The sequence below is a fragment of the Archocentrus centrarchus genome, chromosome 19 (assembly GCF_007364275.1).
Source record: "Archocentrus centrarchus isolate MPI-CPG fArcCen1 chromosome 19, fArcCen1, whole genome shotgun sequence".
NCBI classification, from domain to species: domain Eukaryota; kingdom Metazoa; phylum Chordata; class Actinopteri; order Cichliformes; family Cichlidae; genus Archocentrus; species Archocentrus centrarchus.
Genome location: NC_044364.1, coordinates 3766647 through 3786507, shown reverse-complemented (window position 1 = coordinate 3786507; position 19861 = coordinate 3766647). Strand labels below are relative to the sequence as shown.

Sequence of the window (19861 nt, the reverse complement as noted above, 5' to 3'; positions counted from 1 at the left end):
TTGTGTTTTATTATTAGCAGCAACACCTCCCCAAACTCCCTTCTAGTTTACACACATATTCCTCCCTCTGGGGCCACTCTAAATATCTGATAGTATGACAGCACTGTGATCTGTAATGAGAGAAGGGAGCCTGGAGAGGTGGAGGCATGCACTGGAGAAAAAAGGAATGAAAATCAGTAGAAACAAGATAGAATAATAAGTGGGAATGAGTGGGAAGCAGCTGTAAAGATGGACAAAACAGAGGTCATGAAGCTGAGTTTTTCTTCCTTCCTGCTGACGGGAAGTGCTCATTCGTAGGGTCATTATGAGTTCATGTGACTTACCAACATGTATCTGTGTGGAAAAATTTAACAACAACCAAAACCAATGGAATGCAATTTTATTTTTAATAGCACTGATTAAAAAAGACAACCATTTAAAATGCCCAGATCATCATGCTAATGTTTTCTGCATGAGTTTGAACAGAGAGGGAGCAGAACACAGCATTGAAACAGTGACTGAACTGAATGAACATTTGAATTTGTACACCAAGCTAGGCACAATAAGACAAGCACTACATACATCTTCCATTAACACATATTTAGCATCTATTGTGTAGTTCTCAGAAAGCCACCTGCTACAAATCTTCTGTTTGTGAGGGACAGCCAATCAGAACACAGTTAGCTCTGAGGGAGGGGGAAGGGAGCTAAATGACTTGTTCAGGACCGAAGATGAACCGAGGGTTGGCAGAAAGGTCCAGTGTGATTGAATTGATGTTTATAATGAACTGTGAATCATGCGAAGCTCCTTTACCAGAGTTTTAAATAAAATATGGAATTGGCAATGAGCAAAATAGGTCCCCTTTAACCAATATCACTCATATCTTCACTGACTACAATAAGCTACAGTAGTAATGTTTGGCAACATGCACGTGTGCAACTTCTTCTCACATCCGGGTATCAGTGAAGTGTTGAGGAAATATGTATTTAAAAAAAAAACCCAGCACCTATGTAGGCTTTTAATCTTGTTAAAAACCAGAGTGGATTTCACAGTACATCTGTATTTACGTAACAGCGGCCTGGTACATACCCACACAGACGACCTAACAGTACCGTTAAGAGTAATTATAAGTCTAAGTCACTTTCCTGCGTTTGCGTATTGCAAGTATTCTCAGGCACCTGCACCTCAGAGAGTATTTTTGAACATTTTTGAGTGCAGCGGAGTGCCCTGCTGTGAATCACATTACGCTGAGTCACTGGTGCAACACAGTGCTGTGAAATATTGATAAACCTTTTGTGATGCAGTCCACAGATAAACCACGCAGTGGCTCTGAAATTCATTTTGCCTTACTCAAAATACAAATTAGGAACCACAGAAACATCTGGAATGCAAACTGAATCCATAACCATCAGGGTCACTCAACACAGTCTGTCCTTTTTGACTTACCGTGCATCAACTGTCCTTCTCTTTCAGTAAAATTGTTCAAAATGTAGTCGCATACACAAGTACATACAGTCTTAGAGTGCCCCCTTGTGGTCGTCAAGTAAACATCATCTAACAGTGAATCAACAGCCTATTCCGTGTGCAACACGACTTCCTCTAAACCTGAAACGTAAACTGCACTGATCCCTCTCAAGCCTCCGCACCCACTAGTGGGGACAATGATGTTGAGGTCATAGCAGTGAGCCCCAAATCTTCCACTAACCAGGACGCCAGGATGCTGAGGCTGCGCCGTGAAGGAGCTCCTCACTGCCTTTTGCTGTCCAGCACGGCCCGCCAATCATCCGACCAAGACAGGAGCCGTCTCTGGGGGGGGTTGAGCGGCAGGTGCTTGTTGTGGCAGGCAGTGAATAGGATGTGCTCCCACGCTGGATTGGACTCCACACCTGTCCAAGCCACATGTTAAGGCATAAACATTATTTAAGTAGCAGCCACATGTATTTAAGTGTGTGGAGTATACAGATTGTTTCAGCAGGTCCTGAAAGACAGAAGGAACACTGCAGCAACTGTCTCAAGAGATGACAAACGCAAATAATTATAACACCCACATGGCGTTTCACAAACCGGATTACACAAGCCTCGTCTTTGAAGATTTTGCTTTGTTCTTCATTTTAATCCTGTTATGTCGCTATTTTCAGTTGTAACCGCTCATCTACTCCGATCAGAGAACAGGCACTGGAGCAGCTGGACAAGAATTTAGGCAAGTCGGCTTTTGGAACCAGCCGCAAGCGGCAACTAGAGGAACTTTGGCACTTCTGCAATGGATTCATTTTTTAGCCCTGGAGGGTGCCCTTTGGTGTATACCCACTAAAGTTCATGCAACTTTGAGAGGTTTTTCAAGTTAACTTAATTAGACAGGAAGCTGTTAATATTAGTTATAGAGCTCGGGATTGTGACATCACTAACGCAATGCATTGTGGGGCCGCTGTTCATGTAAGATTTACATATGGAATATACAGAGATTTGGGGTTTGAAAGCTAAACTGTGGACATTAGAAACTCATCAGAATGGTGAGCTTCTGTGTTGTAAAATGATAAAACTGCACATATGACCAGAATAGAAGCCCTTTAGATTTTTGCACTTTCCAGATTAGAAGCAGCGACAAGGAGCTGCTGGAAGAAGAAAAACATCACCTTAAACAACATTTCAGAAAATATGTTTGTGTGATCTCGGCACTGTCGCACTAGTAAGTACCACATTTAACTGTTGTAGTTACATAGAGCAGTTACATTGTCACATAGAGCTGTTACATTGTCACATAGAGCAGTTACATTGTCACATAGAGCTGTTACATTGTTACATAGAGCTGTTATGAGGTTACACACCTCACATGTGGTAGTTATCTTTGCTGTAACTACATGGCAGCACAGCTAGAATCAAAGAAAACCTTTATGCTTAAATAAAAAAAAAAAGTGACAGTATGCTATCATTACACCTCGGGCACACATCTGTTACATGGTAACAGGCTGCTACAACATAGCTAAGGCAAAGAAAACCTTTATACTTTTGTTTTATGCAAGCCAGCTTTTGAATGCGACAGTGTGATCATGACCATCGCTACACCTCGGACACACTGAAGTCGGTGCGGCTACTTCTGCCTGCTGTCAGTGGAGAACAACCTCCTGCACCTGCTGCTGCACTACAACACAAAGTGCTGTAATGAAACATGTTGGTGTCTAGATTTGTTTTGATTTTACGTGAACAACAACATGGCGTTGACTACCCAGAATGCACTGCGATTCCCAAGCTCTGTTGGAACTTGCAAAATGAGGAAATCAATGACTTATTGCTCAAAAAATTTTGGTACAATTTTCTATGAATGGCATAGAGGCTGTGCTAGAGTAGATAGCTTGTAGACTGAAAAAAACAATAAGAGTGGGTCATAGTAAGTGGTTTGACAGCTGCATCAATATTAATATAAACTAATCATTAACGTTAATACAGGACAGAGACACAGCAAGTGCACCCACACAAAGTTCCACAGAGGCCTCACCCAGAATGTCAGGCTTGTCGTCTATGAGGACGTCACCGCTGATTAAGGTTTTGTCTCGGGTCAGGATGACCTGTTCCAGAAAATCACGGCCCAGATGCTTCTCCACCCAGGCATACTGGACATAAACACACATTAGGAAAGGATGGAACACTGTAATTTCCACGGAGAAAAGCATAAATGTTATTGATTGGCAGCGAGCCTACCTTCTCGTGTGGGCAGTGTTTGTAATGTTTTATAGGACTGGTGCAAATAAAGACATCTGTGCTGCGGAAACAAAGGGAAACAAACAGACCAGAGGGGAAAAGTTACAAACATGCAATAATAATAACAATATTTACCTTCAAGCAGCTTAGGCCTGAGACACAATGAATATTTATGGCAGGAATTCATGTTGGGAAACTTCCAGTTAAGAGCACGAAGTAAAAAACATGAAATCACACATATGTTACAAATGAGAACGTGGTCGTTCGTGCACCGGTGGCTAAAGAAAGCCAGCAGAGAAAATATAAACACAGTTCATAACTTTGATATTTTTAGATGGTATTCATGGCATGCTGCTCTTTGATGCTGATTCAGATCACACGTAAGATTCAGATCAGCATAATGAGCAGCGAGGGGAAGTGGACGGGTGCACAGCGTGGTGTCGGTGCACACAAAGACAGGCGGTGTGGCGACACAACATGGAGGGCAGGTAATTGTCCCGATGGCTTGCTGCTGTCACTGACTGCAGTACATAAAAAGATCACACAGACAGACTATCACAATCACTATTGATGCCAGGCTTAGGAGTCTTTAAGGCAGCCTCAGTGCTCTGTGTGTCTGCACAGCAGTGAGTGGCAGGTTGGGCTAAGAGCCCAACACACAATCGGTGTGTTTTACACGTGTAAAACAAATAAAATGGACTCCAAACATAAATATCAAATTTAAGTGTATGTAATATAATCTGGTTGTCTGCTGGCTTGTGTAAGCAGCTGGAAGGATTATGGGTGTTTTCACACTTTCTGACATTTTACAGACAGAAATCAACTTTGCACCAAGTTGATTCTCAAAGACCTAAAAACTTTCAGCATATTTCAGCAGTGTGTCCTTAAATTTCTGAGGAAGATGAACAAGTGAAGGACAAAAGAAGTGGCAGGTCTAAAAAAAAGATTTACATCAATTTCTAAAAGTCACAACTTTAAGATATAGGGAAAAAAAAAAGATCCAGCAAAGACCTGACAAAGGACCGGAGAGATGCGTTTTCAGTTTATCCATTTACAGTTCGCTGAAGCCTCATCAGAAATAGTCTCAGAGGAAGGATGGCTGTGAGGAAGCCATTCTTAAGGAAGGGAACCAGGGAGAAAAGGCTGAGGCATGCCAAATTACACAAGAACTGGACTAAATCAATGGCAACAGATCAAGTATTCACTCGACCATCAAAATCATTGAACTCCAGTCTCTTCCACAGCCACAGGTGTATAAACCAAGCACCTCTGCATGCAGACTGCTTCTACAAACATCAGTGAAAGAATGGGTCGCTCTCAGGAGCTCAGAGAATTCCAGCGTGGTACCGTGATAGGATGATACCTGTGCAACAAGTCCAGTCATGAAATTTCCTCACTGCTAAATATTCCACAGTTAGGATTCTAACAAAGTGGAAGCGATTGGGAACGACAGCAACTCAGGCCATGGAAAATCACAGAGTGGGGTCAGCAGATGCTGCGGGTCATAGTGTACAGAGGTCACCAACTTTCTGCAGAGTCAAAAAGTCTGCAGAGTGTAAAGTTTGGTGTTGGGGGGGGTTATGGTGTGGGTGTGTTTTTCAGGAGTTGGGCTCGGCCCCTTAGCTCCAGTGAAAGGAATTCTTAATGCTTCAGCATACCAAGACATTTGGGACAATTTGATGCTCCCAACTCTGTGGGAACAGTTTGGGGATGGCCCCTTCCTGTTCCAGCATGACTGCACACCAGTGCACAAAGCAGCTCCATAAAGACATGGATGAGCCAGTTTGGTGTGGAAGAACTTGACTGGCCTGCACAGAGTCCTGACCTCAGCCTGATAGAACACCTTTGGGATGAATTAGAGCAGAGACTGTGAGCCAGGGCTTCTCTCCCACATCAGTGTCTGACCTCACAAATGCATTTCTGGAAGAATGGTCAGAAATTCCCATAAACACTCCTAAACCTGTGGAAAGCCTTCCCAGAAGAACTGAAGCTGTTATAGCTGCAAAGGGCGAGCCGACATCATATTAAACCCTCTGGATCAGGGTCATATATGTGTGAAGGCAGACGAGCAAATACTTTTGGCAATACAGTGTACAGCAGTTGAGTGTCTACTGGTATCTGTAAAACATGGTTTGGGCCTGCATTTCAGTCAGTGGTGTTAGGGACCTTTTCAAAATTGATGGAATTATGAACACAAAAAAGTCTGATTTTGATCCACCATGCAATACCAACTGGACAGCATCTGTCTGGCAACAGCTTCTTCAGGATGACAATGATCCCAAACACACTGCCAATGCTGTAAAAGCACACCTGGATAGAAAAACACACAGTGGAACACTATCAGTCATGGATTGGCCTCCCCAGAGCCCGGACCTCAACGTTACTGAAGCAGTGTGGGATCATCTTGACACTGGAACAGAATAAAAGGCAGCCAAGATCCAAAGAAGAGCTTTGAATGTCCTTCAAGAAGCCTGGAGAACTTTTCCTTGAAGTGGTTCATGCACTGTTGGACTCAGACACTTAGCGAATAAACTCTCGCAGGATTTAAGAATGTAACCAAACTGTTTATCAGAGGGAAAGTGTGATTTTTTTTTAGGACACATGAGCCTAACATTAGCTGGCTTAATGTTAGCTTATGAGTAATTGTGACAATATTGTGAATAAATAAGCATCTTTATACACGTTTTTGTGTGTTAGAGCCCTGACTTCAGTTCAGGAGATGATTAATATATGCCAGAGACCTGACATATACATCATAATGTAAAATGACTGATGTGTACACAGGCAAAAATTCAGTCTTGTTAAACCATGTTAATACGGGGTTTCATAGGTATTACAAACAAACCACAGACTCAACACTATCTCACACTGTTAAGTACAATGCTTGGTTTATATGACATGAGTGCACTGCAGCTTTAAGACCTACTCATCCATCTTGGCCATCTCCTTGACTGCCTCCACTCCTCCTGGCAGCGGCTCCAAGTCTATGAAGAAACCTTTGGACTCCCAGATGCTGATAGCTTTCTCCTGGAGTCAAAAAACATGCCTACAGGTTATCTGCAGCAGTATATGTTAATCAGGTGCATGCACAGTATGCGTATCCACGTGAGTGTTCATGAGCATTGAAGTGAAGTCCAAAAGGTCAGTTTCTGCGGACAGGATTATGAAGGTAGTAGTTTAGTTTTTGTTTGGAGTGAATTAAGACACTGAAGGAAAACACACAATCAAATGGTAATGTGAGTGAACTGCTCAACACTGAGGCACTGCTAAATCACTCACAAAAGATCGCATATTTTTAAAATCATTTTTTTAAATGAATTTAAGAATATGTGTCCAGGGCTGCGTCTAGACAGGCAGCAGGGGCTGCACTGGCCCCCTAATGGTCACTATATTCTGCATGAAAATATTGTAGGACACCACCATGCTATAAGTAGGATTATGATTATGTCTATAAAAACTTTTTCACAACTATGCATTGAGGCGATTGATTCCTGCTCCACCCCATTTAAACAAATCTCGGAAATGCCGGGAGCAGCTGCAAACCTGACCATAAACCGCATCTAAATGAGAATCTTTTTGATTAAAGGCTGTTAATATTAAATATAATAAATCCCAAATTAGGGAAACCTAAATTGAATTTCAGCTATATTTAGTGCTGGTGTCACTCACACAGAGGTCACTCCTCAGCTGCCCGTACTGCGTTGACACCCAAAACCCTCTCCTGTCTTCCAGGGTGATGTAGGGCTCCCCCGGGTACCTGGTCCGGTACTTCTTCAGGAACCCACCCTCAAAGTCTGCCAGGACTCCGTCCATGTCGACCAGGACCCGCAGTCTCTTACCCGAAGGAGCGGTGGACGACATGTTTAAGCAAATCCTCTTAATGGGATTCGGGATCAAAGTTTTTCCTCTTCCTAGTAGGCGGTTTGTGCTGAGCAGTAACATTTTTGACGCACCGCAGCAGTCAGTACCCTTTCCAAACAGCGAGTGGAAACAGCGAATAAAGTCGGCATGAGACTCAAAAAAGTTCCAAGCACTGCGGATGAACCCTTTGAGTATTTGGTTTCGACAGTGTTATTTGTCTTTTGTGAATTTTTGTCCAACTTGCCGGGCGGCTACTTTGCCGGTCGGCCGCAGCAGTTGAGCTAACGGCCGGCGGCTAGCTGACAGGCTAGCGCCGCCCCAGCAGCAGCAGCAGCGGCGGGCAGGTCAAATGTGACATGCCTTTGGCCACAATATACTGAGAGCTGGTTGTTTCGGCTGTCAGTGTGTATTAGCTGGCTGGCATAAAGCACCTGCATTTATTAAATCCACAGCAGATGTAATAAAGGCTGCAAGAGCAGTCTGAACTGAAACGAGAAGTAAACAATTGATGCTGCTGCTGCTGCACCAAAGGGAGAAGCCCAGCTCAGCTGTGAGGACAAACTGTGCTCCGAGAGCAACCAAGATGCTCGATGAGCGTGATGGCCCACTCCTAAGCTGTTTTCAAGAGCCACGTACAGTAAAAATGTGCAATTTTACAACAATACAAAGGTTTCACCACCACTAGTGCTGCGTATGTGATTATTGGCTACAGAACCGTCATGTGTTGATTTGGGCTAAATGTGACAGCCAATTCTGAATGGGGCGCGCGGGGGGGGGGGGGGGGGGGGGTAAAGCATTTTGCATCAGACAGGTGAGCTGCCAGAGATCCACATGAAATACCTGCGTATATGTGAAGGGAGCAGCCGAAAGAGGAAGAAAAAGAAGATATATTTGAAGAGAGGTCGGATTACTTTGAAATATCGGTAACTGAATACAACTTGCATGGACTGTTCTGGTAATTACTACAAAAAAAATTTAATCTGAATACTTTGAGATTACTTTAACATTTAAACATTGAAAATATTGCACCTACAAATATAATAATGGAGATAGCAACAACAATATTTGTTTTTCTTCAGATATATTGAGATTTTCAGCATTTACAACTGGTCACATGAAATTACCCTAACCGATGACCGTACTGTAGTACACACTGAGGGTAACTTATAATTTTAAGATTGTGATATTATAAAGAAGCAAAATGCTAAATGATCGAATGCAACCTGGGGTGATTAATAAATCCTTATTTTTATTATCTGAGCACTTAATCTTTATTCCATTTTATTTGTTGTGATCCAGACATAAACACACTGTGTATGCTGAGACTAGCAATGAAAATTTGTTTATCAAAACTGTGATGAACATCATATATTAGGCTTCAATCCTTTAAATCTTTCAGACAAAATATAAAGATGCAATATTATCCTGTAAAACCTGAAAAACTAAGACTGAAACTGAGAGTAGCTACTTTCTTAAACCACCTATGAATAATTGTCATCTTAAAGCTAGTTATCAACTTAACTAAAAAAAACAAAAAAACAAAAAAAAAACTTAATTCAAATCTTATTGTGTCATAATATTTTTGATTTTCTCGAAGTAGCGGCGCTTTAGTGGGCCTGGTTTAAGGAACCTTTAGGAGCTCTCGCTTCATAAAACGTCTATGTTGAAAACTCGTTGTTTACGTCATTTCCTGCATTTCCTAGTCCTCAAAGAGAGAAGCGGCAGTGCAATTTGAAATAGACATCCGTACCATATTACATCAGTGTGTGTAGCTTATTTATGAAAGCGCTATGGTGGAAGTAAAGGCAGCTGTGGTTCAATGCTGCCATCAAATCTGGTAGCTGGCCCTTTAAGAATTCAACGGTCGGTTCCTAAACCCCGTTGCAGTCTGTTCCGTTCTTATGATCTCGCGATAGCTTCACCTCAGTGGCGGCTGTGTGGCCCCCCTGTCTCAGTCCGGACGGAGTTGTTTCTGACGTTTGAATGAAATACAGTGCAAATTACCTCCACGTTGGACCCAGGAAATAATGGCTTCAGCCTTGGAGCAGTTTGTGAACAATGTGCGGCAGCTCTCCGCTCAAGGTAGGGTTGCTAAACTCATTGGAGTGGGAAGTATTAGCTAGTTAGCTAGCATATGCTATCCAATGCCTTGCCGATAGCTAGGCAGCCAAACTGGTCAGAGCCTTCTTTTTGCTTTATCATGTAAACACACCGCTAAAACGACTTTATGCGGCTGCAGTACCTATGTAAACTATCATGAGAAGATGCGGCAGTACACGGGGACTCCAGGGATAACCGCAAACTAGGTACCTCATCAATCTAGATGTGAAAATTATACTTTTTGTTTTTGATCTAGAAAATAATTTCTGAGGACTGCCTACCGGTAGTCCCGCCCTAGCGCTATATGATTGGCTACCGAACTGAATTAACGAATATTATTGGCTCGAAGTCATCCGTCAATCCTGCTTGCATTACCTCTGTTGCAAGGCCTTGACAGGACACTTGGCCAGCCGATTTCAATTGAAATACCCATCCGCAGCGCGGTGGTTATACAAAATTTTATAAGTCTGTGTGTCCTCTAGGTTCATAAAGAATAGCCTCTTAGTATTCGGAAAAAAGGAGAACACCAATTTTATCCTTAATTAACCACTTAAACAAAGAAAATGTTTCACTATGCAAGGGGAAAAAAAAGCCTTGCCTTTTTCTAATTTGTTCACTATGTTAATACAGCAAATTTAATGATAATAGCTGTAGGTTATAATGACTGTCTAGTCTTGGTAGCCCTTGCAGCTAAGTTTTTGTGGATGTCTCGTGTGTTTTGCAATGTAAAAATAAGAATTTAAAATTGAAACCTGTTGATTTTAAATCCCATTATAGCAGTCTGATTTAATTCTGAATGAGCTGGCTGGTTTCCGAAACCTTAATCTACATCTAGACCTGCAAAACAAGCGGCCTTGAAAGAGACATTAGTTTGGATTTCCCAAAGACATTAAAGGACGGCATTTAAGTTCAGTTTGGTTACATTTCTCAGTGTTTGTTTCCTTTCATCCCTCCAGGCCAGATGACTCAGCTGTGTGAGTTGATCAACAAAAGTGGGGAGCTGCTGGCCAAAAATCTGTCCCACCTGGACACGGTGCTTGGGGCCCTGGACATCCAGGAGCACTCCCTAGGTGTGCTGGCTGTGCTGTAAGTTTCCACTTCCTTCCACTTTAACTTTCTTCTGGTTCACTTACCACAAGTCAAGAACTGTTTCTTATCCTTGTTACATTTGTTTCTCTAACTGGTCTAACTTGTTTGCAAAATGTTTGTCCATTTTGGTGTTCCACTACACTTGTGCTTCCATTCCTTCTTTCTTGGCCAAGATGTTCTGTTAGTGTTATGTCTGCTAAAGGTCACGTTGTACTTCTTGCATTGAATGAGGAAGAGGTGGTATTGCTTTGGGGGAAGTCTCTTGAAAGATGTCTCGTGCAGAGAATGTTGGAGCCAGCTCTGTTTTTAGATGAAAATAAGATGAAATGTTGGTGGGAAGTAAACTGTTCCTGTGTTTATATTGAAATGAAATCATCTCTTTCACTTCTTATAGTTGTTTCCTTTTTTTAACATATTCTTTGTGGTGTAGCAAATCTAACATAGCCATGACACTGTGAAAGGCTATCTGTTGCATGTACAATTTGACAACGAAAGGGATTATTTTCTGTTTAGAAAGTCAAGTTTGCTTCTGCTTACCCAACATTCAGCCTGAACAATACATTTCCCTTTAAACCAAAAACTCAACCCTTTAGCTCTAAATGGTAAAGGTAGAACCGCCTGAATGTCCACTTTATCCACTGCAAGGTTTTGGCTAACCCCCCCTCCTCCTTTGCTCCAGATTTGTGAAGTTCTCCATGCCAAACATCCCTGACTTTGAGACGCTCTTCTCCCAAGTCCAGCTCTTCATCAGCACCTGCAATGGGGAGCACATTAGATATGCAACAGACACTTGTAAGTCCCAATTAGCCAGCTGCTGAATCCTTGAAGTTCAGTAACCTTGTTTTGTATTGTTTGTTGTGCTTGTTTAGCTAGAAATGTTTTTTTTATATGTTTCTAGCAGCGCTATCATGCCCACTAATAGGTACCTGTTGGCAAAAACTGTAAAAATGTTGCTGGTGTCAGTCACAGCTTAGAACACTCTGTGTCAGTGGTTTGACATTTCTTATGTGCATTTTAAGGATTGACTAGAATCCACATAGTTATTCATAACTCCTCTGTTTCCTGTCACAGTTGCTGGTCTCTGCCACCAGTTGACAAACGCACTTGTAGAGCGGAAACAGGTAAGACTGAGTGCCTTTTTTTAGTGAGTCAGTGCTGCTCAGTTATGGAAAAATTGTGATTATTAACTTGAGTATTACATCAAATTAAAAACAAAACATATTCTTAGTGGATTTTTTTTTTTTTTTTTTTTTTTTTTTTTTTTAATGTAACATTCAAATGAAAACTAAAATACATAATGGGGGGGGGGGGGGGGGGGGGTGGTTGGTGAGACGTGGCCTTCTGACTGTAATGACTTTGACTCTGATAAATCTTTTTGACCAGCACATCTCTTTCTGTCATTTTGAGTCTAATCAAAGTAAACAGTGATTTATATCAGGCTTTTAGGGAGACGCTTGATTTATACCACAAGGCAAAAGTAGAGCTTTGTAGTAAAAATTAATGCAAGTTAGTAACAGTTTCATTCTTTGAGAGCTGTAAGAAAACAGTGAAGAATTGTTTTCTGTACATCCATCTCCTTAGAAGAAAACGTCCTCTGCGGTGTCTGCCTCTGTGTAGATTATGCAGTGTTTAATGCTGTTACGCTTGTGCCAAGCAGTTTGTTTTCAGCCTGCGCAGCAGGCTGCGCCGCTGTGGCTGCTAATGAAGATCAAGAAGCTTTAATATCAGTTGAAAGAATGGAAAACAAACAGCGTTTATTTATTTTCAGGTGCTTCAGTAACTCGTTTTGACACTTATTCAGTCTGGTTTTACTTTGTCACTTCTGAGCTTTCAGCTGCTGTCAGAGGCTACATGTTGTTGAACAGAGTGTGTATTTATTTACAGGCTGATGATGTAGTCATTTGCACACAGAGGTAGCTCTTGAAGCTATTGGGGTTTGGGCTTTTCCTGTCAACAGTTGATTTGATATCACCACGTGCCATCATTGCCGTACACTCGTCAGCGTTTCCCACTGAATTAGATTACCTGTGGCAACAGGTGCCCATGCTTTCTTTAGCAGTTAGTATCAGAGGCATAATCCTTTCCAGTCAGTTTGTCATCCATTGAACGGTAGGAATGGCTGTGCTCCTTCGCTTCAGTGAACAAGCTCTCAACCTGTTGCAAGTTCTAGTCAGAGTGGCTCTCCAACTTGCAGGTATTTGCAGAACAGAACAAGAACTAGAATCACCATCAGCTGCATTCATGATGGTGGATGTGAGACTCTGGAGAGTGATATCAGGGAAGGGTTGCAGCTAACTGGATTACAGCAACACAACTTTCAAAATAAAGGCGAGGACGTTGCCCACAGATGACAAATAAAAACAGAAAAATGTTTACAGGGGTGTTTAACCTCCTGAGACCCTGCGTCTACATATGGGGACATTACATTTTGGCTTTGCTGCAGCTTATACTTCATGTGCTCAATAGTATTTTATACTTTAAGTCATGTTGTTTTTGTTGTGTTATGCTATAAATTAATCCCAGTGTCCACATCTGAGGACATGTTTTTTCTCAAAAAAGCATGTAACAAAATACAACTTCCTGTTCAAAGAGGAAGCTTAGTATATAAACACATTTCAGGTCCATCTAATCACAAATATCTGGGAGAAATTGAAAATGCATCACAAACAGGAGCTCAGGTTAATAAATCTGGATGACCAAATAAAGTCTCTGTGAGATTAAAACAAAAAAACCTGCAAGTATATTTACCCACACTCTCACGCACAGCTGGAGAGTCATGTGACCCTAACCTCTGTCGTCTAATACAGAAAGCAACCCCCCCACCCACCCACTTCCTTCCACCTGAATGATTATGTTAGTGTTTACCACCTGTGTGTGGCCTACACAATCTGCCTCTGTGTGTGTGTGTGTGTGTGTGTGTGTGTTTTTAATGTTGCATTTACCTTGCAGCACAAACCAATTTCCTCCGTTTGGTCACAGTGAAATTAGTCAGTCATAATCATTTTTCATCACAGAGCTCACAGGAGTCATTCCATCACTAAAGCAGCGCTGAGTTTCAGTGCCAAAGTGGAGGATGTTTTCCTTTGCCTTCTTGATCTAAATATTTTAGTGTTCTACAGGCCCGACTGTTTCCAGCTTGTTTGGATGTCTCAGGGCAGCTGAATAACTCAAAATCTCTCCTCTTCTGACAGCCATTGAGGGGTGTTGTAGTCCTAAAGCAGGCAATAGACAAAATGCAGATGAACACAAACCAACTTACCTCAGTTCACGCAGACCTGTGTCAGGTGAGTCACTGGCATCACGCCATAGCTGTGATCCATTATATCTCCTGTAATCATCATTCATTGTTTTTAATCTTATGTTAGATGTGTATTTGTTGAAATATTCCTGTTAAATAATTCAAACAGATCTCCTTTCCCTGTGCAGTTCACCCACTCATTCATCCTCACTTCTTGTTCTTCTTTAGCTGTGCTTGTTAGCAAAGTGCTTCAAGCCTGCCCTGCCCTTCTTGGAGGTGGACATGATGGACATCTGTAAGGAGAACGGAGCCTACGACGCAAAGCACTTTTTATGTTACTACTACTATGGTGGCATGATCTACACGGGCCTCAAAAATTTTGAAAGAGCACTGTATTTTTATGAACAGGTACTGCCTTATGTTCTTAAGGGTCTTTCATTGCTAGCATGATCAGTATTTGTCCTAAATTTGAACTTTCTTAGAGGTGTCCCTGCAAATGATTTTTATTTTCTGTGACAGGCAATAACCACTCCAGCCATGGCAGTGAGCCACATCATGTTGGAAGCCTATAAAAAATACATTCTGGTGTCACTCATTCTCCACGGCAAAGTGCAGCAGCTGCCCAAATACACCTCACAAATAGTAGGGAGGTTCATCAAGGTAAGATTGCATGTCCTGTATATAAGGGGGGGAATTCACTGCCATTAGTTCTCTGTTAGCTAGATTATGTAGAAGCTGAATTTCATGAAACTTGATGGAAAGGTGGAGCTTGGGCAAAGGGAGAGCTCATTAACATTTCTCTTTAAAGTATTGAAGTGGGGGCTTCAGCATTGGTGTAGGCATTAGGTGTAGGATGCACTCCCAGAATGCCCTTCTAGTTGTTTTATGGTAATTAGAAAGTAAACTCCTCTAAGCACCTAAAAGATTGAAAAATTATTCATTACTAGTACAGAGTAATGAGAATCTTGGCTGTGATTTTATTTAATTTTGTAAACTCACCATCACAAACACAAAGGCCCACCTGTGATTTTTGGCTACATTTATGTGTCAATCACTCTGAAGGTTGGAAAGCCTTTTTTTCCTCCCACACTGTGCACGGGTGTTTTATAGCCTCACAGCTCACTCAATGACTGAAGCGCTCACTCGCTTACCTGAACACATTAGAGAGCCAGCGAAGGTTGTTCCTGTGCAAGGAGCTCAAGATGCTGCCATGAAGCAGCACAGAGCTGTTCAGAGGTTTCTTGTGTTTGGAAGAAAAAAAAAAAAAAATATCCTGTGGGGTTGGAAAGTGGTTAAATCTGCTGACAAAGTAATATTTGGAACAGTTGAATAATTGGTTGGAGCCATAGTGTGAACCCCTCAGGACATCGGTGCATGCATCCTATTTATTTTGCTGCCAATCTGCTGTCTTTTTATAATTTTTTTGTTTTTGCCTCTGCCTTCAGCCCCTGAGCAACGCATACCACGAGTTAGCTCAGGTTTATACCACCAACAACCCGGCCGAGCTGCGCAGCCTGGTCAACAAACACAGCGAGACCTTCACACGAGACAACAACACAGGCCTGGTCAAACAGTGCCTTTCCTCTCTCTACAAGAAAAATATCCAGAGGCTAACAAAGGTGGGCTCTGCCTGTGTGCTCTTTGCTTTTGATATTAACGCGCCTGATGCCTTCAAGAGAAAGTGTCCCATCCTCAGTGAAAAGCCTTCACGTGGTAGCTTTTGGTACTTTAGGCTGAGCATATGGGGCGGAGTTATTCAGGCTAGAAATGTCTCTTAGTCTTCCAAGTGAACTGTGGTGCAGTTCATCAGAGGTCACCAAAATGAAAGGAAACATGGCCAAAACATGGGTGGGGTGTGAAGACAGATGTTGGCATCTGATAACGAGCTTTTGGCCCATCTTTCCAAAAATGAGATTTAAAAAGAAAAGAAGCTTTCTGTCTCTACCTGTCAGGTCATCTTATTCACATTACCAGTAATTTTCTGTCATAAAATGTTTATATTTGTAACTAGATTTACTCACAGTTGACTGAAGTTAGAGGAACACATGATGCTGTCTGCATATTGCTTCAGGTTCTCGTTTAGGTTCATTTTGGCCTGCCCAGTCGTTGCTGCGATGAGCACCGTGCACGTGCCAAATGAAACAGTCGGGCACACCTCCTCAGCATTGGCTACCTAACAGATTGGCAACAGAAAAGACAAGTTAATGCTGAAGCCAGACAATCCAAAGAGAGTTGGAATTCTGAGAACATCTTTACTGAGTTTAAAGAAACTTTCGTTGACTGGTTGAGGGCTATATTTGGAGCAAATTGGCATTCAGATGATTTGGTGAGAAGTTTTTGCAGAAGCTACACTTGCACGTTCACTAGATCTGATAACAGTTTTTGCTTCGTGCAAACCCCACAGACCTTCCTGACGCTGTCTTTGCAAGACATGGCGAGTCGAGTGCAGCTTTCAGGCCCCCAGGAAGCAGAGAAATACGTCTTACACATGGTGAGTTCTCTAGAGAAACCCAAGCACAGAAAGCCAACTCAGTTGATTCTGATGGGAATATATATATTTTAATCACCGTGTCAAATTTTATGTGTTGTTTTTGAAGTGATAGTAGTTGTTGTTAATAGTAGTTGTACTTTATGCAGTCTTATTTCTACTGTATTGAACCCTTTTGGCCTGGAAAGCCTTACGCTGCTCTATAGCAATACTTTGTGCTTTGTTTCCTCATTCTTGTGTTCTTCTTTGCAGATTGAAGATGGTGAGATCTATGCTAGCATTAACCAAAAAGATGGTATGGTCTGCTTCCATGATAACCCCGAAAAATACAACAACCCAGCAATGCTCCACAAAATTGACCAAGAGGTGTGAAGGCCCAGATCTGTCTTCAGTGTTCTCGTACTATGCATGGATTCTTTCCAATTGCCGTACACAAGTCTCTTTTGGGTTTTAACTTTTTTTTTTTTTCTTTTTTTTTTCCTGTTTCTCTTTTCAGATGTTGAAATGTATACAGCTGGATGAGAAACTAAAGTCTATGGATCAGGAAATCACAGTAAACCCACAATTTGTGCAGAAGGTGAGGAAGGGTTCAACACCACACCATATTTCCTTATATACAGTGGTATGAAAAAGTTTGGGCACCCCTGATAATTTTCATGATTTTACTTTATAAATCATTGGTTGTTCGGATCAGTAATTCCAGTTAAATATATCATATAGCAGAAGAACACAGTAATATTTGAGAAGTGAAATGAGGTTTATAGGCTTTACAGAAAGTCTGCAATAATTATTTAAACAAAATTAGTAAATTTTCATACCACTGTATATTTTTTTAGACTTTTGTACTTTTGTTGCACGGCATAAAGCGGTTTTTTCCCTTAGGAATGCCATTGTGTATGCAGGGTTCTAGCCAGCAGTTGATCGCCCGGCGCTGCACCTTGCTCTGGTGCTGTTGTGCTGGGCTGAGAATTTCAGCAGTTAGCTACCAGAACAGATCGCTATCGTAACAGTTAGCTGTTACGATAGCAATTAACGCCGCTGCCATTAGCAAGCATTTGTTTGGTACATTCAGTTGGTATCGAGAGGGGACCCCACACACACACACACACACACACACACACACACACACACACACACACACACACACACACACATACTACGATCACGCTGGCCTGTAAAAACCTGTGTGTGCCCTGTGCTTCACTTTACAGTTGATGGCACCTACACCAATGAGCCATAACATTAAATGCTGGCTGGTTGTGGGGTGGAGTGTTCATAGCTTCTTTTAGTGAATACCATTGATGCATTCAGAGTCAATGCATTGAGTGTCTTCTTATTTATTTATTTATTTTCATGTCCCTCCAGAGCAGTTTTTTTTAAATTGTGTGATGGGACACATTTTCTTGCTGAAGTAGACTGCAGCTGTTGGGAAGTCATGGGGATGGTCTGCAGCAATGTGCAGGTGGGCGGTAGGTGACAAAGTAACATCCACAAGAATATCAGGAACCAAGTCTTCCCACTAAAACATTTATTTAATTAAAACGATCAATGGTAGTTATCTGACAGTGGATTTAATGTTGTATATTTGGTAGAATGATAATAGAAAGGTGGATTACTCTGTCAGCAGAGCCAAACTAAAGTCGGGTCAGTATTAGCCTTTCATACATGTTCTGGTATTGGTGTATACGTTGTCTGGTAAGGGCCCAGTATGAAACCTTTTTTTTAAGCAGAGCATGAGGTGCTTAGGGTTATTCAGAAACAGCGTGATCAGTGTCTGCTGCACATGTAGCGGTCATCATCACGGGTGAGCAGATTCTGGAGCAGAGTCAAATGGTGTCTTCAGTCACTATCCATTTCATGAAACACGTTACTGGAAACTTGATTGACTATAATTTTCCCTTCTCAGTGTCGAAGTTAATCCATGAAAAACCAAAACCATACCTTTACTCAAATTTTAAATCTCCCCTTCAGGAACATTTCCAGCTGTGCCACTCTGGACCACGTCGTAGTGCTACTGTACACTTGTGTGTCTATGTTTGTGGTACATTTGGGGTTGTTCACTTTGAGCTCCTGTTGGAGCCTATCACAGAGTCACAAGTGCACAGAGACTTCCAAAGAAACAACAGAGGACTGGAAGCATTGCTGCACTGTCAGATGAGATAGGACCTCAAAGGAGAGTTGGCAGTTTTGTTTTGTTCTTATTTTGTTGTTTTTTTCCCCTCCCTCAAAGAAAATAGATTTTTAACACAATGTGGTTTGCTACTTAGATTAATTACAAATTATATACCATTGCTACCATCTTGCTTACGCTTCACCTTACGCTTGTTTACACCTTCCCATCACGGGGCGGGGGTGACTCTGGCTAGTGTGGTACATTGTGTTGTGACATCTTAAAAATTAAAGTAATTTAACTGACGTGTGTTTCTAGTGCAAGTAAGCAAGAGCAGCAACTTTTAAATGTCTAGTCGACTAGTACCGCACATCCCTGGTATATATACCAACACAAACTGGATAACAACAAAACCTGCCCTCAAATTATCGACATCGGCAGCTCACCATACAATAATATCACAATATATTGCCCATGATAATGACAGCACTGCGATACAGTGATTCTGAATTAGTCTACGCATTGCAAGGGAATCATCAACGATGCATCACGATATGGTGTCACTGTTTGCATGTATCATTGTTCAGTTTTAATCATGTGGAAGTTCACTACGTGATTGAAGTAGTGAACAGCAGTTGTAATTAAAGTGTCGACATTGGGCATGTTGGGAGAGAAAGAGAAATGAACAAAACAGTCATTGTTAGCAGTGCAGCAGGAACTGGTGTGCAACAGTGGCTTGGTCTGCTGCTTTAAGAGGTCACATTTGACAAACGTTTTGTTTTTTTCTTTCAGAGTATGGGATCGCAGGAGGATGATGTCGGTAGCAAAACGTCTAGTTATTCCTGAGGGGCCTTGGATGGGGAGAGAACGCTGCAGCCACCCAACACGTTCTTCCCAGGATGAGTTGGATTTTTTTAAGAGGAAAATAAACATTCTATCTCGCATAAGGACATTGGTCAAGGAAAATCTAATTGTGTGGAATGATGATAAATTTGGTTATTCTTACTTCACAGTGTCTTAAGGATAACAAAGATCCTTAGAGAAAAAGGAAAAAAAAAAAAGATTACAATTTTGTCAGTGTTTTATTTATCAATGTTCAGGTTGAAGCGCCACTGCTACATTAACAGAAATCACATTAATAAAAACTGGACTTATTTGTTCCAAACGTATGTGAATAATCTCACTGTTTGTTTTGGTTCTGCTGCATGACGGCCGTAACTTGAGGGCATTACATTTGAGGTAAAACATCTGTGGCTGATGAGGAATGAATCTGACTATATTCTACATTTGTAAAGACTGC

The 19861-nt window shown here is 41.7% G+C and overlaps 2 protein-coding genes across 2 annotated transcripts; one reads left to right on the top strand and one right to left on the bottom strand.

The window, feature by feature from the left end:
* Positions 1 to 367: 367 nt before the first annotated feature.
* On the bottom strand, positions 368 to 8118 carry nt5m (5',3'-nucleotidase, mitochondrial). Its single transcript, XM_030755858.1, has 5 exons — positions 7345 to 8118; positions 6602 to 6702; positions 3676 to 3736; positions 3473 to 3587; positions 368 to 1865 (listed from the first exon to the last, which is right to left on the bottom strand). The coding sequence occupies exons 1-5, from the start codon at positions 7615 to 7617 to the stop codon at positions 1726 to 1728; spliced, it is 690 nt and encodes a 229-aa protein (XP_030611718.1). The 5' UTR covers positions 7618 to 8118; the 3' UTR covers positions 368 to 1725.
* A 1114-nt stretch (positions 8119 to 9232) lies between these two features.
* On the top strand, positions 9233 to 19730 carry cops3 (COP9 signalosome subunit 3). Its single transcript, XM_030754863.1, has 12 exons — positions 9233 to 9618; positions 10593 to 10722; positions 11405 to 11517; positions 11797 to 11846; positions 13917 to 14009; positions 14192 to 14371; positions 14483 to 14623; positions 15409 to 15582; positions 16368 to 16454; positions 16704 to 16817; positions 16948 to 17028; positions 19354 to 19730. The coding sequence occupies exons 1-12, from the start codon at positions 9564 to 9566 to the stop codon at positions 19405 to 19407; spliced, it is 1272 nt and encodes a 423-aa protein (XP_030610723.1). The 5' UTR covers positions 9233 to 9563; the 3' UTR covers positions 19408 to 19730.
* Positions 19731 to 19861: the final 131 nt, after the last annotated feature.